A 15992-nucleotide genomic window follows, 5' to 3' on the forward strand; every position below is an offset into this window, starting at 1 on the left:
AATTCAGCCGTCGGAGACTTATTTATTAAATTACCAAAATATCCTATGCCTTTGACTGCTTTTCCTATTGGGTTGGTTGACTTTTTGTGGCACAAGCGTAATTTACAATTTCAACTTTGTTGGGTTATATTCCATGGAGATTCGCCTAAGGGATTTGATAAATTATAAATTAGTTACACGTTATAAATTCTAGATTTTATACAATGTGGACTCATTTGGAATCTTCATTTAGAACTTTTTTTGGAAGGCTAATTTAAACCTTTTAGACCGGACACTATGGGCGGAAAAGGTATTGAAGGGGAACACTGAAGAGGGCGGTAAGAGGAGAGGGGGGGGGGGATTCGGACGACTGGCGGTAAGGAGAAAGTGGTGGTGGGGCAAGGCGTTTTTCTCTCTCCCTCTCATATATACACATGCATATATATGTATATATATAATGGGACGAAAATGGGCTTTAAACCACAACGGGACGTTGTGGAGAGGGGCTTTGATGCCATGTTTTTTACGTGACGATGACGTGGAGGGGTTTTAAAGCCCCTCCACGGTGAAGATCCTTAATGGTTAAGTATTGCTAACACACAATCTAATTATTAATTGTTTGTGTTCAACCTGACATGGTTAACTTATTTAATTAAACAAGTTTTAAATGTGTAAAAAAAAATGGGTGAATGAGGAGAAATATTTAAAAATCTCTTTAGATAAATATGTTAAAATGCCATGTAAGAATGACATTTTTTTATAAGATTATCGCTCAGACTTTTTAGGCGTTCGTCGGTGTCTGTCGAGACCAACTGTGACAAGTATTCACTAGAGTGCACATTTAATTACGCACGTGTTTTGAATACAAACACATGTTATGCTCTAATACGCCTTTATGTAACGTAAACTAACCCACTAGCACATAACAAGATCCGCTAAGGCCCATAAATGTAGTATAAAATATAAATCCTAAACAAACCACAAACATGTGGCATGTCCCGTTAAGACCCAGGAGTTTATAATTACTCACAAATCTTTGTATGTTAGTTTGTGAATTGGGTTTATTTAAAAAAAATTATCTGCATTTTTATGATATTCTCTACATATACCATCATCATCATCATCATCATCATCATCGTACTCAGTATATCCCGCCAATAGCAAAGCTATGGTAGGGTCTGAGGAGGGTAAGATGTAGGCAACCTTACCTCTACCCCATAGGGATAGAGAGGCTGCTTCCGGTGAGACCCCCGGCTCGATAGTAGTTTTGCAACAAGCCTTGGACATAAGGCACATAACACTCAATCATCGGGACACCGGCTGATCGGTGCATGTACACTTGTCTTTCGGCTATCAACGCCACCACATGATGCCTGATTAACCTTCCGCCACTTTTAACGTTATTTTCACGAGATTAGTAAAATAACGTCAAAATTAGTGCAATTTCACTTTTGCCCACCCGTGGGTTCACACATATATACATTATATGCGCGCACCGCAAGCAGGGCGTCTACATATACCATCAATTCGTGTTTAATTTTAATAATACTCACTCTTTTGAATAATAAATTAGTTACTATATTTATCTAATACAAGTACTTTACTAGCCATAGCACATCATAGACAAAAGTATAAATATTTTTGAATCCTAATAAATCATTACTTAAGAACAAAGACGCATATTATCTATTAGCCAAACAATATAAAAAGAGATTGTGAAATTCCATAATAAATAAATATAAATCAAATCTATGATTAATAATTACAATAACCCAGCAGTTGAGCTAATTACTACATATACATTCATGTATACTAATTCACCATCTACATGAACTATACGTGTGTCTTCTGCACTCATCCCAGTTGGTTCGTGTGAACTGATTGATGATTTACAGAAAGGGCACAGGCCAATTCCAAAAATTTACATGCACCCTACCAGGATATGCAGCATCAGCTGCATTGTTTGGGTTCAGGTTTAAACAATTAAACCGCATGACTAAACGGCTAGGTCTGATTTGGTTCGGGTAGATTCGGTTAGGCTAGGTTTCGTACTGAGCTGCTTGCTTTATGCATCACATATAATAAATCTTGATTGCTTCTTGTGAGCATATGGTTAGAGGGGTACTATAATAATTAGTATCTTATAAGGGCGGGTAGTGCAGAGTGAAGTTCAGCTAACAGCTGGAATATCCAAGTAAGAAGCTGATCTTTTGGTAAATCTATCAGTAATTCCGCCTGCAACGCATTCATTTAATCAGATTTGGAATGCAAACAAGTATAGGGTGGAAAATGGGAGGGCGAGCAGGGGTTGGAGAACAGGTCAAAAGTCAAAACGGGTAAATCTTTATACCTGTTTAAAAGGGCCAGACCGGGTCCAATACTCCAGTTTACCAGAAATATATTTGTCTTAATCCTTTTCAACACTTTTTAAAAATAATCGGTGTCAAAATAATATTATTATTATAAGAAAGATTTTATATTATTTAATAAAAATATTATAGGAGGTTTTACGCGTTATAATGTTTGGCCAACTTTTAACCTGTTTCCATTTAAGCTTGAGCTTGAGCTTTTTTATTGTGCAATCGCCAAGAAAATGCAATGTACTGTTAAACTGTTAGCAATGTAAATCTTGTTTTTATTAACCATTTTAATGCAAAATGCCTATCATTTTTGTAAACCAAAGTATGCAATGCATTAAATGTTATACAATACATTAGTAATATAATTGTAAGCATGTTGTTTTAAACTGTTAAAACAGTACATTGCATATCTAGGAAAAGGTGAAGAGTATACTCTATTTTCTCGAAAAGTTTATGCTTTTGTATTTTACCCATTTGACCGTATTAGTCAAAGCAAAACCTGAATCGACACATTTTATGTTAACAGGTTCAAGGGTTAATGCCGGAAAATAGCAACATACTGTCAGTCATGTGTTGTTCTAGTCATTGCACACACCGTCCATTTTAGTCATCGAATTTATAAAACATTAAAAAGTGTCGCATTTAGTCATTTTCATAAAAACAGTTCACCAGATACCCCTAAAATGATAGATACTTATGATGAACTAGGTGGACCATTTCAAGGATATTATGGCCATACTTCTATTTTTTCAAAATACCAATATGGAACATTTTCTAAAACTTCAATGGCTAAATCAACCAAATCAAAGTAGACCAACTAAAATGGAACAAAATTGAAAACACATTGCTACCTTTTGAAATTATCCCCAAGATTAACTAGTAAATATGGTAGTCTTTTCTTGTACCTTAATTTCATCTTCTTCGAAAACAAGCATATTCCGGTGAACATCTGACAGCATGGCGTCTCTTATCATCTTGAAAACTTGCTCACTCATATTTGTCATCATTACTACTGTTTTCCCCGAAACATAAATCCTGGTAATCCCAATATCCGCTGCCATTCTTTTCACATAAAGTTTTTTCAATAAAATTTCCATGGCATAAGGCTCTTTCCCATACTGTCTCCTTAAATCCACTGTAAATTGTACCAAACTACACGTGTCTTTTGCTGCAGCTTTTTCTGCACCTTTAATAATTTCTATGGGATTGTCCAGATTATTTATGTACTCGGACGACAGTCGGGGATTTATATCCAACTCAAGCTGTTTGTATAACATTATTGTCTTTAATATGATTACAAAAACCATATTACAATCTATTATACATTATAAGTAACACATACCTTGACAGATTTGTAAGGAACTGGACGGGTTCGATGTACATCAACCTGGTTTATTAGAAGAGCAGGATTTTGCAATTAATTTTACTGGAAAACAGTTAATATTAACCCAGAAAACCATTTAAAGAATGAAAAATAGTAACAAGAATACCGTGGATAAGCTCTCAAAAAGCATTTCAATGAATAAATCAATGCCTACATTGCCGATATCCCCTGTTTGTTGCACACCAAAAATATTGCCAAAACCTCTTATGGTCATGTCTCTTTCTGCAAGTTGCAAACCTTGACCAAGATCACCACATTCTTCAAGAGCTTCTAGCCTTTTCTGTAGCATTTATTGCAAAACATTTATTACAAGATCACCCTTATAGCCATGTGTTATTTACTTTTGTATCAAGTAAAAAAGCCTATCTTTCTCAGATCTGTGCAGAAACAAAGCATATGCAGAAAGACCATTGCAAGTAAAAGGAATGTACTTTTAATTGGTTGTTACTTTGGGAAACATACTTCTAATATCAACATAAAAGAACCTATGTCCGTAATCAAATAAGGTACCCGAAAACCTAATTTTTATATGCCAATTAGTTATCATAGTTAAGATGTAATGCGCCAAACCGTATTCGAATTATGTGCTATTTCATAAGTATTATATGTGTAACATTTTTGGACATTTCACTCAACTGTTATATAGACTTATGGAGGGTTAGTTAATGAATATTGATGTAAAAATAGTGGCACATGAATGTAATATGCTATGTATAGTGCAGAATTGGGTAATTAGATGGAAAGAACATCCACCCATCGGGCAATGAAGCTTGAAATGACCATATATCAAAAAAAAATTGAATTGGAAAATAATACATAATGTTTTACTTTCATTGTTTTCCTTGTGCTTATCTATTCTTGTGCTTTATAGTTTGGACCGTTTGGAAGACTTGCTCATAGATAGCATAATCATACTTTACAAATCTTGAATTTAGTTAAGCCATTTTTAAACACACTACAATTCCTTAATTACTCTGATTTTGTAAAACATTAGGCATGGTGGATGCCCTTAACTAATCACACATAGAAACGGGCATAAAGATTCATAATTTAGTATCATAAATTATTGAATTTTAAAAATATAAAAAAAAATAAAACTGTTTGAAATTTGGGTGTAACATAAGACCACATACCTGTGCTGCTGGAGACAGCAACAACTTATTAGGGTAGAATAAATGAGCATGTGCCTCCTTATTCGACCTTCCAACCCTTCCACGTAACTACACCAAACAAGAACATTATTAGAGAAATATGTATTGTGTCGCTAATAATATAATTTTTCAAAAAAGCAACTTAGAAGGTGATATGCATCAAAAGAACGCTTTGGTCAACATTTGACATGGTTTATATTTAGCAAGCAGATGGCAGAAACAAACCTGATACAGCTGTGCAAGCCCAAATAGCTGAAAGTCTTGGATGATGATGGTGTTAGCATTTTGAATGTCGAGCCCGCTCTCTACTATGTTTGTGGAAACTAAAATCTTAATCTCTCCATCTACAAATCTTGCCATGGTTTTTTCCAACCGTTTTGAATATAACTGCACAAAAGATATCATTATGTTAAGCATAAACATGTTGTAAAAACTGGGTGCTTATACATAACAGAAAAATATTTACTTGTCCATGAGCAAGGGCAATTTCAAGATCTGGAAAAGTTTTCTCGAGAAATGACATCACCTCTTCAAGACCTGTATAAGGTAATACACATTGGGCTTAACTAGACTGTCAAGACACCATACATCAAATAAATGTGTATATTCGTCTATAAGTGTGTACATAAATACAAGTTTCAGAGATGATACCTTGAATACGTGGCAAAACATAGAAAACCTGACCTCCACGGTCCAGCTCATATTTGATTGCTGCTATAACCTTTTCTTCACTATATTCTGAAAGGTGGGTTTTTATAGGAACTCTTTGAGGAGGTGGTGTTGTGATCAAACTGTTAGAATCACAATGAGAAGAAAGGGCTAATTATTCCCCACAGATTTACTGTTTATTCATTTCACAAGCTAAATTATTTTTTTTGAACGGCCAACAAATAGAGAATTGCCTAGGTACTCTTTACGGGGTGACCCAATGGCAAAAGGCCACCACCAACTGGCCCAACCCAGCCGTACCGAGTCCTTAAGGGCCCCCCCAAGTTATCTCCAGTTCCAAGGAAAACCCACCCGCCCGAAGGCCCACTAGTGGTAAAACCCGGACGCCCTGAGGATCGAACTGGAGATCACAAATATCCCAGTCTTCCTTCACTGAGCATGAACACTTGAAAAGACTATCAACTTTATATAAAAGTATTCCAACAAATGAGATTGCAATGCTTTTAAACTTAAATATCAACATGTATTACCTGCAATCACGAAATCCAGTTAATGCCAAATAGAGGGTCCTTGGAATAGGTGTTGCAGAAAGAGTAAGAACATCAAGTGAAGTTTTCAATGAAGCAATCATCTCCTTCTGTTTGACACCAAACCTCTATAGAGCAAACACACAAATTATTTGCATTTAATTTCATCATCCCAAAATAGCATTCATAGATTCTTAGTATTAATTATCAAAAGATCAAATGGCATAGGAGGCAAACCTGTTCTTCATCAACTATTAGAAGACCTAATTTATCGTACGTGACTCGGCTACCAAGAAGAGAGTGAGTTCCAATAATAATATCCAGCTCACCATTTTGGATCAAATGGAAATACTCCTCTCTCTCTGACCTGGTCTGCATTATGTACAAGGTTAGATACATGCGACGTGTTATTCGAGTATGGTGACTACATATGACAATTTTGACCCATTTAAGTGTGTGAATGGGTCGATTTGGGTTGTAACTTAACTCAAAACGGTCAAAGCTGTTAATTAAAAAAAATATAGCTAAAAAGATAACGAGTCACATGAGCTGAAGGTTGTTAAAGACTAGTTTTTTATTCAAAGATTTGGATGGTTACTATAATAATATTATTTATATAATCATAGTTAACACATTCATTTAATAATTAATAGAGAAGGTTATTTTCACCTGAAATCTGCTCATAAGCCCAACCCTAATGTTAGGGTATTTGGAAAACCTCTCAGAAATAACACTAAAATGCTGTTTAGCTAAAACAATGGTCGGTACTAACACCATAGCTTGCTTCCCAGACGAAACCACATAAAAAAGAGCTCGTTGAGCAACTTCCGTCTTCCCAAATCCAACATCTCCGCAAATCAACCGATCCATCGGAGTTTCCCTCTCAGTTAAATCCTTTTCAACATCAATAAACGCCTGCAACCATGATACTGATCAGTAAAGGCTACTACATTCCACATTCTCCAACAACAATAAGATGAAATTAAATAATAAAAAAACCTGCTTCTGATCAGGAGTGGCCTCATAAGGAAACTGAGAAGCAAATTCAGCCATGGCGGGATTCTTAGGGTACGGAGGCCTTTTTAACCTTAACCTATTTAAATAAACCTCCATCAAATCAACCACCATTCTCTGAATGGCAACCTTCCCTTTAATCTTCCTCTTCTCCCACACACTCGTATCCTTCAATCTCCCCAATCCTCGAGGCGCTCCGCTTTCATTTGGACTGCAAACTCATAACACATGACCGATAAACACTTTATATTCCAATAACTCAAAAACTCGTCACAATAATCCCATTACAATTGTAACAAATTGGAAGGTCCTGCCGCTGGCAAATCGTGTCTTATCCAGGTTAGAGACGATGCGATTAACACAAGTATCAAACATGAAAACGACTCTTTTAACACTTAGCTTTGTTGGCTTATGCGTGACAGTTACATGTTTTATGTATCAAAAGGAGAAATGATGAACCCTAGCCTCCTAAATATTTTTTAAAAAAAAGTATAAAATTGCATAGTGTACTTTTTTTGCTAAATAGGTCTTATTATCATGTCTAAACAATGTCTAAACAGGTACTCAATTTGCCAGCCCTACCGTCCTTCCATATTCACCTACTTAACACAAACAATTATTAAAACGCGTAACATTAACCGATTCGAATATGAACAAATGCTAATGCTAATAGTCTAATACTAATACTAATACGCATAATTACGTACAGATTATATCGATAAAGGAACTTGGACGCCTGTTTAACCGGAAGCTTAGCAAGTCCATCAGCATACTGAATATAAACATAATCAATCGGCGTAACAGAGCCTTCAGGAATGCTCGGTCGAATCGACATAAACCGACCTATTCCGACTTTCTTATGCACAACATAATCCCCTTCCTCAAGAGTAAACGGATCCACTTTATAACTGAACGCCACGTCAGCGTTACCAGTAGGATTAGTACGTAAACGACCTCGTTTCAACTCACGCAATCCTCTCTGCTGCTGCTGCTTCACAAGCTGAATATACTTATCAACCTCCTCATCCGTTACTGCAGAACCGGAATTGGATACCGGTTCCGGTTTATACCGACCGGAATTCCGTTTGGCGAAGTCTTCCTTGAGAAATCTGTCGTTGAAGGTGGAAATGAGGTCGGAATCGGAGTCGTGGCTTTCGAAACGAGTGATTCGGTCCGGACCGGTGGCGATGGCGCTGAAAGCGGTTATAGATGTGGCTGGATTCCGGTGGATTCGAATTCTGCTTCTTCTTCTTGTTCCGAAGAAGAATGAAGTACGTAAGCGGAATGGGAAAGAAGGATGACGTGGCAGTGGGGAGAAAGGTAGGGGTTTGATGATAAGAGTGGGTGACATGGCCGGAGTGAAGGAAGAAGGGGCTCCGGAAGCCGATTAGCGGTTGAATCGTGTTTGTTTTCAGCTTCTTATCATTGATAATTACTATACTTTTTCTTACCGGTTTTTTTAATTTAATAAATAAATAAATGGATTAATGGAAATCACAAAAATAAAAATACGAGTCACAAAGGAAGTCACAAAATTACGAGTGACAAAGATATTTTTTTGTAGATATAATCTGGATTTTGAACAAGTAATACAATTTTCATATAACTTGTGTTTTGCTTTTGTCTTCTAAGTCGACATCCTTAATTTATGACAGGTTCAGTTTTATGAAAATTTAGTGGTGACTTCTCTAAAATTTACTATAGCAAGGAGTTTTTCTTGTCAACTTAAGAATCTTGTTGAGGAAGCTTCGAGCTTCCTGGTATAGCAGCTTGTGCTGTTGTTTCTTGACTCTTAAGTTTCTTTAACTTATGAGTGGGTAAGGATACTCACGTCATCAAATATCACTTTATTATTTATGAAAAAAGGATTCACACGCTACATAATCTATTATTTAATATTCTTGTAAATAAGACAATAATTACATATTGAAAATTTTATTTTAAAGAACCAATCTACCATGCTAAGTATAATATTTTTCAAAATAAAACACATAATTTATACTTTTGAGATGACATATATGAAATTTTCTCTTGTTAAATTGCTCAAATAATCTGGAGTATTATTGAAAATTGGTGTAAGGTACCAACATTCTTTGTTTTTTCAACCCGTGACAGTTTGGAATTATATAAATATTTCTTACCACCGAAACGGATGGCTAAGGTTCTTCATACGGTGAGCTTAACGATTTGATGTATATGGAAAGCAAGGAATTCGGCGGTGTTAGAGAGGAAGCATATTTCTATTAATGGTGGAATTGGGGAGATTAAAGTTTGAATTTTTTGTGGGTAAAAAATACGGCAAAATGGTCGGGGTTAACGTAGGAGAGGTGGAACGCGTTTAATTTGAACCCTTTGTAAGGGTGTAATATGGTGGATTCATGGGGTAGCAGTTTTTTTCTCGTTGATGTTTGTATTCGTTACTAGCTTCTTGCTAGTTGTTGTTCGGTTTTAAATATATGGTTTTGTTGGTTGTTCAAGAAAAAGGAAATTTGGATTTTAATAATCCCAACTTTCTGTTATTGGCCGATAATAATTCCAACTTAGTTTATTCCCACCAGTGGTCCCAATTTTAAAAAATTTGGCTCTCAATGGTCTCTCGTTAAAAAAACCTAACGACGTTAAGTTTTTTCCGAATTTCAAACTGATTTTTTAGGGCTTTTGATCGGAAGAAGTATACGAGTCGATTGATGTGAAACTTAGCTCGAAACTATAATCCAAACAGCTTAATTTTTGTTAATTTGAAGTTCAAACACCATATTTGAAACACTAATCAAGCCATTTGAAGCATCATTTCGAGCTAAGTTTTACGTTAATCGACTCGTATCCTCCTTCAGATCAAAAGACCTAAAAAATCAGTTTGAATTTCGGAAAAAACCTAACGCCGTTAGATTTTTTTAACGGATGACCATTGAGAGCCAACTTTTTTAATTTTGGGACCACTAGTGGGAATAAACTAAGTTAGAATTATTATCGGCCAATAATAGAAAATTGGGATTATTAAAATCTAATTTTCCAAAAAAAAAAGAAGAAGAAGAAGGTAGGCTTGCTTGGTTTATAATTTGTAAACAAGTCAAAATAGGCTTGTTCTAACGGGGCTCTTATGTTTGACTCATTTAAACTCACTTAAAATAATAAGCCCAAATTTTATTGTTTATAACTTATAATTCCATTTATAAATAAGCCCACATTATACGGTCCATGAGCCTATCAATCGGAGACCGCCTCAATATTAATTTCAATACTTATTTGTACTTAAATTTTGAATATAAATGTTAATATAAACGAGTTGGCTCGTATTTTTTACTAGTTAAAGTCGAACTCAATTTTAAACACGTTAAAAAAATCAAGATGAGAGCTCGTTTAGCTTTGATCATGAGCCCAAACTGAAGTTGTCTACTAACTAGTTAAACTAGCCCCTAGTTTAGAAGGAACATAGATGCGTATAACTTATATTTATTTATTTTTTTGAAAGACTAATATACTAAGAACAAAAGGGAAACTTCTAGGCTTCTAGCCTTTAGCAAGAAGTCCGAACATAAAAGAAACAAAAAACATCAAAACAACCATAACGTAAAAAGTATAAGGGAAAGTTAACAAAGCTGAATCTACACTGCTTATCGGCGTTTATCTACATCGACTATAGGACACAAATTGAAAGTCAAAACACTAGTGTATGAGAATCCATTCTAAGACGATTTAAATATACAGTTAACATTTGTTATTACTTTTTTCTAATTTACATTTTAGAAACGCAAAGGTGTGTATAAATATTGTATTCATGAAAATCTTATTTTCAAAAATTTAATATGAAAGTATGTTTTTGGAAAATATAAAAAAAAAATTGTCTAAAACCGCTAAACAACCCCCAATAGCCCGTTCAGTCGTTTGGTTCGTCTTTTTTTCCTCTTTTATTTTTCCCAAAAAGACATTTAGTAGTTTGGCCCAAAATTTTCATCAAAACCAGCAAAACTGGACCCTAAACACCCTTTCTTAAGACTGCATCATACACAAAATGCCAAAGAAATACCAATGAACAAGGAGTGCATAGACACACTCATGTTATTGTGTATTGCATTCTAAACTATACAACTTTGATTAGAAATTCAAACACAAGTTTCTGCCATACACATCATGATAATCTTGCAGTCTAATGGACTACACATCCCTAAAAGTATGTGCAATAGAAACAGTAAGAGATTCGACTAGCGGTTTTTCTTGCCTGCTTATAACAAAGATAGATGCAAAGATTTTTACAAGCATCGAGTGCGCACAAACTAAAATAAAATGCTGGCCGGAAGCATGACGCCATAGGTAGCCATCAGAGGCCCATTAACATGGCAATTTGTGGACATTAATTGACAATCTTCACCTTCTTGTTTTACTGCCTTGTCTTCTTTGATTTCCACAACCATTTCATGTTTACTCTCCTTTTTTCCCTTTCCCGTCACTTTTTCAAATTCTTTTAGTGCATCGCGCATCCACTCGTACCGACACAATGCAAATGCTTCTTCCATCACCATCTGGTAACAAGATACAAACGTGAATCGTTCTTTTTCAAACTATTTGTAAAAGCCTACAAGGCTACAACCAAGGGTTTTTTTTTTATAAGTTGTTCAAGCTTTTAATCCTGTATAAGTGTGGGACCGGGTTGTTACATAATACTTACCCATTTTCTGTTGCGGTTATTTTGTTCTGGCCAGGCTTCAAGCTCTTCTGTGACTTCTAATACAAACATGTATCCCTTGCACCCCCCTTCCTCACTGCAAGCTTCTTGTTTACTCTTACTTCTAAATTCCCACACTCCAAGTGCATTTCCCTACGCATCAAACGACTGCCTTAGTGTGTGCTTAAAAAAGTTATTATGTAATACTTACTTAAAAGGCGTAAATTAAACCTTCTAAATATCAGATAATCAGATTCCAGAAAATTTAAGAATTTAAATGACAAAATATGACATTTTTGGAAAGAAAAGAGAGAAGTTTGTAAATCTGGAGTAAAAGAAGAAGGCTATACATGTAATTTTATTCTACTCTTAGATAAATATTTGACCCCTAAATAATCAGATTCAGAATCTGTTTATCCAAACATTTGAAGTAAATTGATCAATGCAGCACAATCAACCTACCCGATTGCGCACATTAGTAACTAGTATTACCACAGTAGCAATAATTAAAACGCAGCACAATCAACCTACCTTAAGAATTCCTCTTACTCCAGCTTCCTCTAAAGCTTCACGACGTGCAGCTTCTTCAACAGTCTCATCACTCTCCCATCCACCCTGAGAAGTAATAATATTCATGTCAGATTATTAATTTACTGTTACCCATTTACAACTTTTCAAATCAAAAGTAACCACATATAAAATAACGAAAAAAATTTACCTTCGGGAAAACCATGTCATCACGGTTTGGTGAAGATACCATCAATACTTCTATTTTCTCCAGGTCTTCAGTTTTGACCAGTCGATATGGAATACACCTGTTGTATCAATGTTAATGTTAAGCATGCATTAATTGAATTATAGAACATGGTTTCTCATAGAAAAATGACGATGGTAAAACCACTATTTGCACTTGTTTCTGTAACTTCCTACATAACTAATATATTCAGAATGATTATAAGAAAACTCTAGCTAACATGATGACCCAAATTTCTTGTATAAAACAATTTGAGAGGCTGTATCCTGTAAAGACTTAAGAATGTGTTGGCTGACTTCTAAACCATTCGCCTTGCTTGACCTATTTTCTTTATTTTACTAGTTTGACTGTAAAAAATAAAATACAACTTAAATTTAACAGATTACATTAAAATTACTAACAGTAACAAGAAAATGGTGTGAGAGGATTTTCAATTAAAAAAAAAGCGGTGCAATCTACAGGATATTAGTTTGACTTATATTCATACCATCTACAAAAAAATCCAACACTTTTGATTTTGTAAGTTCAACATGAAATCTTAAAAAGTTTAAAGTGAACCGGGTATAGAGTAAACAGTTCCATATACAAACTATATTAAGATATCCGCAGTGCAACATCTTAGAAAGTACTCCCTCAAAAAGTTGTGAAACACTCAACAAACAAGATTAAAATATCATTTTCCAAGCTATTATTGTCCATCATTAAAAAATTAAAGATACCTAAACTTTCTTGTTTGATAGCTTGCATAAGCCAATAATTTCTAAGTTAAAAATTTCCATGGTTTGTCCTATTCTAGACCAAAAACTCCTTTTTGCTATAATTATCCACATAAGTCAAGAATATATTATTTCAATTCTTCTTGCCAAAATAATTTATTATACTTGATTCTTCTTGCCCCAAAAAACTTATTATAATTAACTCGTCTGGCCCCAAGAATTTAATATAGCGGATTCTTCTTGCCCCAATAATCGAAGCAGGCCTGTGTGTGTGTACGCGTGTGTGCCCACCGGGTACAGGGGAGGATAACATATCAAAGAAGCTACTCCCCACTAATAAGTAACAATAATTTAGCAAACAAGGCATATAAGATCTCATATTTCCATGCTGTTATCGGTCATAATTAAAAAAATTAGAGACACCTAAGCTTACTTGTTTGCTTGCCTAAGCTAACAAAAACATGAAATAAAAATTTAACATGTTTTGTCATATTCTCTAGCAAAATCTCTTTTTAACTCTAGTCATATCCACATATGTTAATAACTTTTTATTATTCAAAGTAGGCTGTAGGCCCTTGTGGGGAAAGATAAGAAGCAAGTGGCCCATGGTTTCCTTGTAGATATCCTAGTAACCACTAGTAGAAAATTTGGGGGTGTTTGGCATTACGTCTTAAAAGTTATTATATTTCATTATTTGTGGACCATGTTAATAGTTTTGGATAAAGCAAAGTTTTTCACCCGTCCTACCCTCCACGCGCCCCACCAATAGCTTGCTGTGAACAGTAACCAAACCGTTAACTAAACCCAACTAAACCGACAAATTAGCCCGAATCGAAACAAAAAAAATTAACTGAAAATCGGTTATCGTTTTTTTTTTCTGTACCCTTGGTTAACCAAAATTAACGAACTGAACGGAAACATTCAGCTTTCCTTATATTTCTAGCTTTTATACCTCCATTTCATGTTTTTTACCACCATTACATGTATTTATACCTTCATTTCATGTATTTCTAAGCAAAAACTTTAGCCCAAGTTTGATTCTGGTTATCAACCTAAATTAACTTAACCAAACCAAAAACCGACAAACTGGCCGAATAAACCGAACCGATTAACCAAAAACCGATCGGTTAATTCGGTTGAGAATAATAACCGAACCGAACTGCACACGCCCCTACTATGAGTTAAATTTTACCATGTACACACGTCCGTTTGTTTGTTCGTTTATTAACACTATTTTCCGCAGCCTGTTACCTTGCGTGTCATATTAATTCTGATTCTGCACGATGCCAAATTGCCAACAGTACTTAACCTACCTTATTTGGATATATAACAGTAATACTAATTCAAAAAATATAAAATCAAACGATAAACGAGTTAAAGCCATAATGTGTTCAATCAATCCAGGACCCCCCAAATTAACCATAATTGGTAAACAGCAGTCAATTGGACGCCTAAATCGGTAAGTTAAGCATCGGATAATGCAATTAGGGCAAAATCATCATCATCATCATCGTACTCAGTATATCCCACCAATAGCAAAGCTATGGTAGGGTCTGAGGAGGGTAAGATGTAGACAACCTTACATCAACCCCATAGGGATAGAGAGGCTGCTTCCGGTGAGACCCCCAGCTCGATAGTAGTTTTGCATCAAGCCTTGGACATAAGACACATAAGACACAATCATCGGGACACCGGCTGATTGGTGCATGTACCGTTGTCTTTCGGCTATCAACGCCACCACATGATGCCTGATTAACCTTCCGCCACTTTTAACGTTATTTTCACGAGATTAGTAAAATAACGTCAAAATTAGTGCAATTTTACTTTTGCCCACCCAAGGGTTCACACATATATACATTATATGTGCGCACCGCAAGCAGGGCGTTAATTAGGCCAAAATGTGAGATAATAATGCTAAAACAAAATTAATTACGAACAAATTAATTATAATTAGATTTAGGGCGGAATAATACCCCGAAACAAGGCGGAGTTTGTTGTCGTAACGCTGAAGCTGACGACCGGTTCTGGCCACAATTGATGACATGATTGATATCCGATTAATTCTTCAAAATTCAAAATCATCACAAGTAAAATCGGTTAGTTTCATAATAATAATCTAATCATTGTGAAATTAATTTAGGTTACAAAAACATCAAATAATTAGTTACATACCGAAATAGGATGCGAAGAAATGAAATGGCGTTAGTTAACCATGGCGGTGTGTTGAAAAATTGAATGGTGGAATCGGTTTCATGGATCGAAAGAGAGGAAGAAGTTATTATTATTTATATAAATGTGAAGAAACGAGTTTCGTATGGAAAGATGGATTCGAAGGGGACCGTTAAAGTTTGAGAAAACACGAGATATAGACCATCTGTTTACATACTAGTTATATATAGATATAGGATGTATGTATGTATATAATATCTTGAATCTGATTCGATGTCATCACTTACTACCCAAACGAAAAGGCATTTCTTTGGTGTGAAAGTTATGTGCCAAAATCAATTCAAGAGATGGTCTCAAATTTGGTTCATGTGTATTTCCAGGTGTACGGATGGGCGTTTTCAGAGGTACGCAAGTATAATATGAAAATACGGGAATCTGATTCATGTTCTTTTTGTTATGACAAAAAAACGTATTCGATTCATGTAAATTTGTGAGTTGATGAAATGATATTTTCAAACATGGTCGGTCTGTTGGTTAATATATAGTGTGTGTGTGTTTTTGGGCTAGTGCATACCATATATCTAGGCTGGTGAATGGGTGAATCTT

At 35.2% G+C, this 15992-nt stretch overlaps 2 protein-coding genes across 2 annotated transcripts; both read right to left on the minus strand.

Moving 5' to 3' along the window:
• Positions 1–1682: 1682 nt before the first annotated feature.
• On the minus strand, positions 1683–8435 carry LOC143588807 (ATP-dependent DNA helicase At3g02060, chloroplastic-like). Its single transcript, XM_077069721.1, has 13 exons — positions 7792–8435; positions 7070–7295; positions 6740–6985; positions 6308–6442; positions 6074–6198; positions 5526–5665; positions 5341–5411; positions 5100–5261; positions 4857–4943; positions 3830–4003; positions 3682–3726; positions 3245–3601; positions 1683–2214 (listed from the first exon to the last, which is right to left on the minus strand). Exons 1-13 carry the CDS (start codon positions 8433–8435, stop codon positions 2113–2115), a joined length of 2514 nt encoding a protein of 837 aa, XP_076925836.1. The 3' UTR covers positions 1683–2112.
• A 2640-nt stretch (positions 8436–11075) lies between these two features.
• LOC143588797 (nudix hydrolase 13, mitochondrial-like) lies at positions 11076–15261 on the minus strand. The gene is made up of 5 exons (XM_077069712.1): positions 15191–15261; positions 12466–12562; positions 12279–12362; positions 11751–11900; positions 11076–11604 (listed from the first exon to the last, which is right to left on the minus strand). The coding sequence occupies exons 1-5, from the start codon at positions 15259–15261 to the stop codon at positions 11359–11361; spliced, it is 648 nt and encodes a 215-aa protein (XP_076925827.1). The 3' UTR covers positions 11076–11358.
• Between the last annotated feature and the right edge of the window lie 731 nt (positions 15262–15992).

Source organism: Bidens hawaiensis, unplaced genomic scaffold (genome assembly GCF_021521415.1).
Source record: "Bidens hawaiensis isolate Kalapana, Puna unplaced genomic scaffold, B.hawaiensis_p1.1 tig00036769_1, whole genome shotgun sequence".
Lineage (NCBI taxonomy): Eukaryota > Viridiplantae > Streptophyta > Magnoliopsida > Asterales > Asteraceae > Bidens > Bidens hawaiensis.

Bases quoted from the DNA above. Each gene is read 5' to 3' on its own strand.
- LOC143588807 (XM_077069721.1), bottom strand. From the start codon at position 8,435: ATGTCACCCACTCTTATCATCAAACCCCTACCTTTCTCCCCACTGCCA. The intron at 6,443-6,739 runs GTGAAAATAACC...TACATAATGCAG, and splicing joins GGCTTATGAGCAGATTTCAG to ACCAGGTCAGAGAGAGAGGA. The intron at 5,666-6,073 runs GTAATACATGTT...TGATTCTAACAG, and splicing joins ACTGGATTTCGTGATTGCAG to TTTGATCACAACACCACCTC.
- LOC143588797 (XM_077069712.1), bottom strand. From the start codon at position 15,261: ATGTCATCAATTGTGGCCAGAACCGGTCGTCAGCTTCAGCGTTACGAC. The intron at 11,901-12,278 runs GTAGGTTGATTG...TTTGATGCGTAG, and splicing joins GAGTAAGAGGAATTCTTAAG to GGAAATGCACTTGGAGTGTG. The intron at 11,605-11,750 runs GTAAGTATTATG...TCTTGTTACCAG, and splicing joins ATAACCGCAACAGAAAATGG to ATGGTGATGGAAGAAGCATT.